The sequence below is a fragment of the Propithecus coquereli genome, unplaced genomic scaffold (genome assembly GCF_000956105.1).
Source record: "Propithecus coquereli isolate 6110/MARCELLA unplaced genomic scaffold, Pcoq_1.0 Scaffold516, whole genome shotgun sequence".
NCBI lineage: Eukaryota > Metazoa > Chordata > Mammalia > Primates > Indriidae > Propithecus > Propithecus coquereli.
Window position 1 is genome coordinate 1,155,650 of NW_012151019.1, and position 8,961 is coordinate 1,164,610.

General features: G+C 49.4%; 1 protein-coding gene across 2 annotated transcripts in view; it reads right to left on the reverse strand.

Moving 5' to 3' along the window:
* Positions 1-8,961, reverse strand: part of LGMN (legumain) — a 33,526-nt gene that overhangs the window by 4,026 nt on the left and 20,539 nt on the right. For both annotated transcript variants that reach the window (XM_012656737.1, XM_012656738.1), the window contains 8 exons: positions 8,222-8,303; positions 6,558-6,643; positions 5,326-5,401; positions 4,905-4,967; positions 4,084-4,150; positions 2,777-2,895; positions 2,600-2,689; positions 715-915 (listed from right to left, as the gene is read on the reverse strand). In XM_012656737.1, coding sequence (XP_012512191.1) covers positions 715-915; positions 2,600-2,689; positions 2,777-2,895; positions 4,084-4,150; positions 4,905-4,967; positions 5,326-5,401; positions 6,558-6,643; positions 8,222-8,303 — 784 coding nt within the window. The remainder of the gene's footprint in view (positions 1-714; positions 916-2,599; positions 2,690-2,776; positions 2,896-4,083; positions 4,151-4,904; positions 4,968-5,325; positions 5,402-6,557; positions 6,644-8,221; positions 8,304-8,961) is intronic.

Here is an 8,961-nt window from a genome sequence, read left to right on the forward strand (position 1 = left end):
GCTGACAATGGGAACAAGAGCTGGATGTGTGGGAAACGGCAAGCAACTCTTTTGCCTGGCTTTACAGTGGGTGCACAGCTGTAATTTAAAAAGTAATTCTTCCAGCTCCAAACAAACAATGAGCTACTGAAAATAGACTCAGTAATCATACAGGATAGCTCAAGGGTTTTAGGAAGAATTTAAGCTATGACAATATTTTCCTGAGACAGAAGAAACTTTTGTGGATTGGATTTTTTTTTTAAAGAGATGGGGTCTCACTATGTAGCCCAGGCTGGCCTCAAACTCCTGGGCTTAAGTGATCCTCCTGCCTCAGCCTCCTGAGTAGCTGGGACTACTGGTGTGATCCACTGCACTTGGCTCTGAGTTTTTAAAATAAATATGATTAGCTAATAATTCAATAAGCAGCAAAATAAAAATGTCCTCTAAGCAACAAGGTATAAAAGAGGGAAACACTCGCGTGCCATGGCTTCTTGGCAGGATACAGGGGAGACCAGCCCCCTTCCATTGCTCCCTGTTACCAAAGAGGTCAAGGTTAGTTCACTAATGAAGAACGCAGACAATCAGTGCTCCACTCACCTGCTCTATTTCACACAGAGCGGAGGCTAGGGGCTCCTTTCCCACCTGCTCACACGGGGCAGGGACCTGCTCCTGCGCGCTGCTGCCCACCCAGGCTGGGAACAGCACCTGGGAACGGTTCCGTTTACCACCACTTACGTGGAGATGCATTTGGATCTCCTTGACAAGCCGCCCGGACTCCTGCAGATCATTGGTCCTCATCAGTTTCCTTTTCATGATCTCGAGGGGCACGTCAGGGCTAGGGGTGAGGTCAAGACGTGTGACTGGAGGCAGGGAGATGGGAGAACTGGCTTTGTGTTTCACACCCTGAAACTGCATCACTTTCATGGCAGAAATCGACTGGAGGGAGGGAGACAGAGAGAGCCGTTTGAGTGGGAAGAGCGGATGTGCCCAACACGCCCTGGGTCCAGCCTTCCCAGCAGAGGCTCACGGTCCACTCCTCATGGTGTTAGGACCACTGAAGGGCCACGATCATAGCCTGAAAAGACGTGGCCAGCCCCCAGCAATACGCAGGAGACGCATCTGAACACCTAGAATCTACTAAGGAGTAACTTCAAACGTGCCTGGCATCCCTTGCAGCAGAGCAGCTGCTCTTCCACACGTGGAAGGCAACTGCCGAGCCACAGCAAGCAGAGCTTGGCCCACGGTAGTTTCAACCAGTGGCGACCTGGACTGTGCTCACCCGCCCAGGCTCCCCCGCCTGTCCCTAATGGCCGGCAGTGGGAAGGTACAAAGCATCTGTCCAGGTCAGAGCTGAAGTCTGAGTCCTTTGAGAAGGGCAGAGCTACGGCCACAGAGAGGCTGGGCTGACGCCTGGCATCAGGCTCCAACACATGGGCACTACTGCCAGGCTCGATTTGCCTGCACAGGTCACTACAGACTGACTCCCCATCAGTGGGGAAAAATGCAAGTATTCTGTTCCTAAAGCAAGCCACGATATTCTAAAACAGTCCTGAAACAAAAAAATAAAACACACACAGAGATATATAAAAACAACTTTAGAAAAGGTCCAACATGCCGCCTAACCAGCATCAGAAATGGCCGAGGCTGAGGCTACTGTAAAGAGAATGGAAAGCCCAAGGCAGAGCCCCCCACATAGCCAGTCAATGACCCTGACTTCTCCGAGTCACCTGTCTCCTGACCAGGTCACTGTGTCCTGAGTTCAGGTCTCAAGTCCTCTGACTGTCCCACTGCTGTCAGGTCACAGGACCCCCAGCCCACACTCTGTGGTGAGGGGCTAAAGACAGCTGGATTTACTGACTCCCGAGTTCTTCCAGAAGGCCATGCTTGCTCCCAAAGAATAGATCTCAGCTGGCAAGCTCCCCGCCGGGGCTGGGCTGCTTGGGGAATGGTGTTCAAGCACATGGACCGCGGGGAGGCCCTGTGCATGTTTGTCATGGTATTAATATTTGCACACACCAAGGGCTAGCTCCAGTGGCTTCGCTTAGGGCCCAAGCCTTCAGAAGCTACCCACTGAGACACTGTCCAGATAACCCCAACGAACTTACCTATTTAACTATCTAGGTCCCTTCTAGACATAGTTGGAGGGGGCTAAAAAATCTCTCATTTATAGCCAAAGGGTAACGGTAACAACTGCAGCTTGCAAGGAGGCAGGACCCCAGGGAATGCAAGGTGTGAGGTGTGTGGGGCAACGCCACAAAACATAAAGGAGACGGCTGATTCGGTAATCTCTCACTGTCCTGGGCCTGTGTTTAGTGTTTGTAAGGCACAGCCTTCTTTCACGCTCCTAGCCACCTGTACGCTAGGGTTCTGACCAGTGAGGGCACAGAGATTCAGAGAGGTTAAGTCACTTGCCCACAATCTCACAACTCTGAACCTAGAGACGTCTGAGTGCAAAGCCTGCAGGGTTGCCGGGAGGGAGGGAGTGTTCGTGAGAGGCAGAGCCATCCCTGCCTCGACCATCCCTCACCCGGATCCTGTTTCTCTTCACCAAGAGATAAATATTCCAGGTAAGCCCACCTGCGACTTGAGGGATGCAGGAGAGTGAGGCTCCCCTACTCACTTTGTTTCCGTACTGCATGACGTGGCTGGTGTTGGTGTGGGACTTTACCAGGTGGTACTGCTTGTGAAGGGTCTCTTTAGTCAGATCCTCCTGCAGAAATGAAACCATTAAGTCCTTCAACGATCACAGCCTGACAGTTACACCACAGCTGAACAGCTGCCTCCCCAAAGGGCTCACCACGTCCGAGTCTTCCATCCAGTTGACGCTATACCAGTCCCCCAGGTACGTGGACCTGGCTTCATCATAATAACAGGCGTAGGATGACTCCTTGGGGTTGGCAGCAGTGGTTGCATAAACTATAAGGAATTAAAAATTATCTTTTAGTTATATTTTATTTCCTACTTTGCATTACACTTAAAGCTCCAATCCTTCCTTCTCCCCTGACAAAATTGAAGCACGCTACCTATAACCAGTACAGGGAGGGCAAGGACACATGACTGTATCCAGCCCTGTCCACTTGGTTACAATAACGCATCTAAAATTAAATGCGAGGCCGGGTGCGGTGGCTCACGCCTGTATCCTAGCACTCTGGGAGGCCGAGGCGGGTGGATCGCTCAAGGTCAGTAGTTTGAGACCAGCCTGAGCAAGAGCAAGACCCTGTCTCTACCAAAAATAGAAAGAAATTAATTGGACAGCTAAAAATATGTAGAAAAAATTAGCTTGGCATGGTGGCGCATGTCTGTAGTCCCAGCTACCTGGGAGGCTGAGGCAGAAGGATCACTTGAGCCCAGGAGTTTGAGGTTGCTGTGAGCTAGGCTGACACCACGGCACTCTAGCCCGGGCAACAGAGTGAGACTCCATCTCAAAAAAAAATAAAAATAAAAATAAAATTAAATTAAATTAAATGTGGAAGAAAGAGGAGCCAGTTTCTGGTAGTAAGCAAACATGCATGCTTAGGATATCATGCTATTTTGGAAGAATGCCGACAGATTTTAATAACTCAGGAAACTCAAAGAATATGGGCCTAATTTGGTTTCCAGAGAGAGTTAATATTTACTGAAGAAACACTTAAGATTGACTGAATCTATTCAATAGCTACCACTTCCTATCTTTCTACCATGGGCTCAGAATTGTGCTGGACAAATGTTATCATTTAAAATGTAACTCTCCTAACACACAGGCACTGTCTTATCCCCATTTTATAGATGGGGATAACTGAGGGCCAAAGAAGGTCACCTGCTCAAGAAGAGAGAGCCAGCAACCAACACATCATAAAGAAGGGAGTCTGGTCCAACGCCCATGTGGTTTTGGGCTAGAACATACAGATTCTTTATTCCCTGACCACTAATCTTCAAGAAGCAGAGGAAGCCCAGCTCCTGCCTGCAAGTTATCTCCCCACTTCTGTGCACCAGGCTGCCCCCAGGGGCCCTGCTTATGCAGAAGCCTTGGATCCACGCCAGCAGTCATCTGAGGATGACCCATGGCACGCTGCGCAACCTGCTGGCCAGCCCGGCTCAGAGGCCGGTGCTCCCGCCACCACCTACCGTTGATGTTATCAGGCAGGTGGTTCATCATGGACCCAGACTCGCAGGCTTCGATGTAGAACACCATCTGTGAGGCAGAAAGGCAGGTGAACTCACACCCCAGCCAGGCACAGACCTCTTGCAAGTGCTACTAGGGCTCTGCCCACTCTCTCTGCCCAGTCTTGAAGAGTCTTCCACGTTTGCTTTTGGGGGACATTAATGCCATAAGTGGCTGCTGCCAGAGGCTATGGAAGCAGCTGTCGCACAAACCAGAAGGAGTCAAATTTATTTATCACTAACAGAATCAAAGCAACTATTAGTTGAAATAAAGTGGAGAAGATATAGCCATGTGATGCTAAGAAAAACTTTCACCCCTCCACTGCAGGGAATAGTTTCAAACGGTAAAGCCACATGGCTGGCGACCTTTCTGCATTCCTGTCACGTACGCACTGACCTGCGCAGTTTTGGTGCTATGGGATGAGAGAGGGCCAAAGTGAGAGCAACCATCCAAAACTGGGGACAGTCCTAGGAACAGGAGTCCCCAAGGTATGCTCTAGGTATGACCAGCAGCAGCAGTTGTCACGTGGAAACTCAGAAAGGCAAAGTCTCAGGCCTCTCCCAGGACCTTCTGGGTCAAACTCTGGGGGTGAGGCCACACTGCTTTAACAAGCTCACCAGTGACCCTGCTCTCGCACACAAAGCCAGAAGGTTAATCCTGGGAAACCAGCGATCAGAAGGACACCCTTCCCACCCACAGATAGATGCCAGCGCAGAACTGCGGGCTCTGCATCCTTGGCCTTCCCGCACAGCTCCCCCAGGGCGGCCTCAAGGGCCAACATTACCTTCCGGTACATTTTGTGTTGATACATGTAATGGATGGTCTCACTCAGGTCCTTTACGTAAAGCTGAAAGGTAAGAATTTCGACATTCAGACCAACACGTCAAGAGAAACCCTTTGCTGGGTAACCCACTAATGAAGTCCTAATAATGTTTTGTAAGTTCACAGCGTCTGCTCTATTCTCGTGTCTCATGCAACACATCCGAGTCCTGAGACAGCTACTGATGTGACATGAACAGAAATGCAGGGAAGACCAGCTGGAAGAGACGTCCCTGGGTAGATTTCAAGCTGCTAAACTTGCCCCCCACGCCCACCTGCCACATGTACAAATTAGAAAACACGCACCACAGGTTTAATGTCAACACGTAGGCTTTGTTTTCTATTCTCTATTTAAGTTTGTCCTCAAAATGTTAAGAAAAACTCACATCATCATTAGGAAAAACCAGTATTCCAGTAGATCCGTGATCAGTGAAGTAAACGAACACGTGATCCCGGGGGCCGCTGCCAAGAAAGAGTCAGAGGTCAACAGTTTCCTATTTCTATTTCTACTTTCATTTCTCTGAAAAGTTGCCCTAATCAAAAAATCAAGAACTCTGAGGATTACAGTTGCCCAACCAGATGTGAAGAGGAACACAAGGGCCTGGTGTCCGCCTGTCCCCTCTTCTCCCCTCAGTGTTATTCGGAACCACAGGGTGTGTCCTAGAGCCTCGAAACTCCGAATTACGGCCAGAAAGGAGGAGAGACCTTTCCTGGGTCTCCTGTCAGACAGCTCTGGCGTGGTGTGGACAGTGGGGTCCTTTGACAACTGGGCCCCATCCCAGGCGGCCACACTCTCCAACAAGATCTTCCCAAAATGAGTAAGGGAGCCAGGACACACAGCCAAACACGAGTGGGCAGCTTTCCCCTGCAGGCCCCTTGGCTGGCACAGTCTGGGATGCCCACCTGCCAGCCCTCGCCAGGGCTCCCACCAGAGGGCACTGCTTCCAGGTGGCAGAGATGTGATAACTCACTCAGAGCCAGTCTGCTTCATCCTACACAGATGCCCGTCCCTGCACTGACTCACATGAGCTTACTCTGCCCAGGTTTCCCTTCTAGCATAAAAGAAATATGCTACTGAAGTCTCTGACATCATGTAAAAATGCTACCTAAAGAAATATAAAGATGAGACGTCTCTAACAAACAGCCAGGGAGGCAAACACTGGGGCTCCTTTTCCCCAACACAAAGGTTTGCTCTGCACTTGTGTATGTGCTTCTCCCCGTGGGACCAACCTGTGACTGCAGTATAGGGCTGGTGGCAGGCTGGGGCCCCGCTACCTGACTGGCCCACAGGGGTTCACACCTGTCTCAGTGTGCTCCACTGGTGGTGGGACATACCCACACTGCAATCCATGGACAAGAACAGCGGGTTTAAGTGATAGGGAACATCGTATTAATGATGAGGGACCCTGGGTCGTGGGGTTAATTTGGTGCAGAAACGGGCTGCCAAGAGAAGCCACTGGAACATCAGCCCTGTGCAGTCTAAGTCAGAATAAACCTCCCCACTCTGTAATTTCACCCAGATGAACAGGCCAGGAGCAAAGAACAAGACCGGTTTCAGTTCTCTATACTGGGGCCCAGGTCACGAACACAAGTGTGGCATCTGTGAAACAGACATTACCTCTTCAGGACTTTTCCAGACCCTTTGCCCTCCACTGCTTTTGCGTCACCTCTCAACACAGCAAGGAAATTCTGGGGGGTAACATCCTATAAAGAATTGGGAGCTAAAATCAGAGGCTGCTGTCATTCCAAACCAGAGAGTTTGCTGAGGCTATGGAGACCCAGGCCACCAGCCCGCTCGTCTCCAAGGCTGGAGGCGTGACAGCAAACACTCGGGAACTGAGAAGGACCCAAAACAAGGGCTCTGCTCCTGGGCCACGTGCTCGGCCCCATCATCTTGGTTTTGGCTGACGGCAACTCCGCGAGCCTGCCGTTCCTTCCTGGCCATTGCAGAGTCTGCGTGGAGAAAGCCGAGGGTGCTGCCAGCCACGGAAGATGGCAGAGGACGAGAACACCACCCCAGGAGACGGAGACACCAGCGACCGGGCCACCCTGCCAGCTTGCTGCCGAGGAGGCTGAATCTCAAAAATACTCAAAGTCCTCAAGGAGGAATTTGTACAATTGATACTTCATCATTAAAAGCAATACTAAAAAGTACAAAGGGAAAAAAAAAAAATCACCAAAAATCCCACCATCTAGATTCGAAACATGTCCTTATAGGACTATATAGGCAGAAACAATTTCATAAAAATCAAACCATCTATTTTACATGTATGATGTGTTAAATTTAACCGTATTTCAATTTAAAAGAAAAAGATGAAACGAAACTAAAAGAATTGCTAAACTTCAGATAAAAATTTCTTCATTACGGGGATATTGGTTCCCAAAGGTCCTTCTGAAATTAAAAAAAAAACACGAAAACCACAAGAGTGAAGTCATTACAGTGTTTTTAAAAATGTGTCAATTTATACAGTCTCAACTGGGAGGAACATATAAATTTTTGGAAGTGATGTACTGTAATAGTAATTAATGAAGAATGATCTCAGCAAAATCCTGAGATACTGTGCCCCCGGATTGCTGCTGAGAAAACTGATTTTCATAAGAGCACAGATAATCTGTACTCAGATTACACTCACATCTCAAGAAAATCCACAGTTATTATGGAAGGAAATCCATTATCTGGCTTAAAGTATGAGAAGACTAGAAACTAAATATCTGTAAACTGTAACTTATTTTGGACATTTTTCCTTTCCTTTCTTTCAAAACTCTCACTAATTTACTCCTCGAGGCCGGGCGCGGTGGCTCACGCCTGTAATCCTAGCACTCTGGGAGGCCAAGGCGGGAGGATTGTTTGAGCTCAGGAGGTCGAGACCAGCCTGAGCAAGAGCGAGACCCCGTCTCTACCAAAAATAGAAAGAAATTAATTGGACGCCTAAAAACATATATAGAAAAAATTAGCCGGGCATGGTGGCGCATGCCTGTAGTCCCAGCTACTCGGGAGGCTGAGGCAGAAGGATTGCTTGAGCCCAGGAGTTTGAGGTTGCTGTGAGCTAGGCTGACGCCATGGCACTCTAGCCCGGGCAACAAAGTGAGACTCTGTCTCAAAAAAAAAAAAAAAAAAAATCTACTCCTCAAGCATAAATCCTAATACAAACATGCAATGCTGACCAGAAACCAGTCTAGGAAGGTTCTGATTCTAGAAACACAACAAACAGGGAAAAATCAGCACTAAAACAAAACCAAAACCCGCTGGCTCCAACCCCATGATCCCCGTGATCCCCTCACCTCTCCGGTGTAGTCCTTCAGGACGCCCTTGTAGACGTCTGTGCCATTGGGCCTGTTGATCACGATACCTGGAGTGGGATTGCTGCAAATTAAAGGACACACTTGAAACGCAAAATGTGACACATTTTGGAAATCTCTCTTCAAAAATATGCTCCTGTTATGTGAAAACATAGTAAACCACCATGTTTGCCGAAGACACACGCCATCGCTGGCAAGGCTGCCAGTGTCCTAGTTCTTCGAGCAGCCTGGGGATCTGGGGGCTCCCCCGGCTCAGGAGCTCTTGGCAGCAGCAGTGAGGGGTTGAGCTCAAAGAGCTTAGGACAGGGACCAAAGCCTAGGTGTCCCTGGCCTCCTGCTGGAAACCAGATGGCATCTTGGGGGCAGGATCTCAGCAAAAGCTCTCTCAGAGGGAACTACTTTCAGAAGGAAACTGGACAGAAAACAAGATTTAATACAAAAAACTTAGGTGTGAAAGCCTCAAAATGGATTAAGTCTGAGCTGAGTATGTGATCACAGTCAGGGCAGCGTCCTTCCCAGGGACCCCAGCAGGGTGGCCGAGGAGCTGGGGGGTTAGAACTGGTTTACGCCCACACTTGCTGCCTCTGATCTCCACAAGAAATCACATAAGTGGGCATGAGAGAATTTGGCCAGAAAGGAGGAGAGACCTTTCCTGGGTCTCCTGTCAGACAGCTCTGGCGTGGTGTGGACAGTGGGGTCCTTTGACAACTGGGCCCCATCCC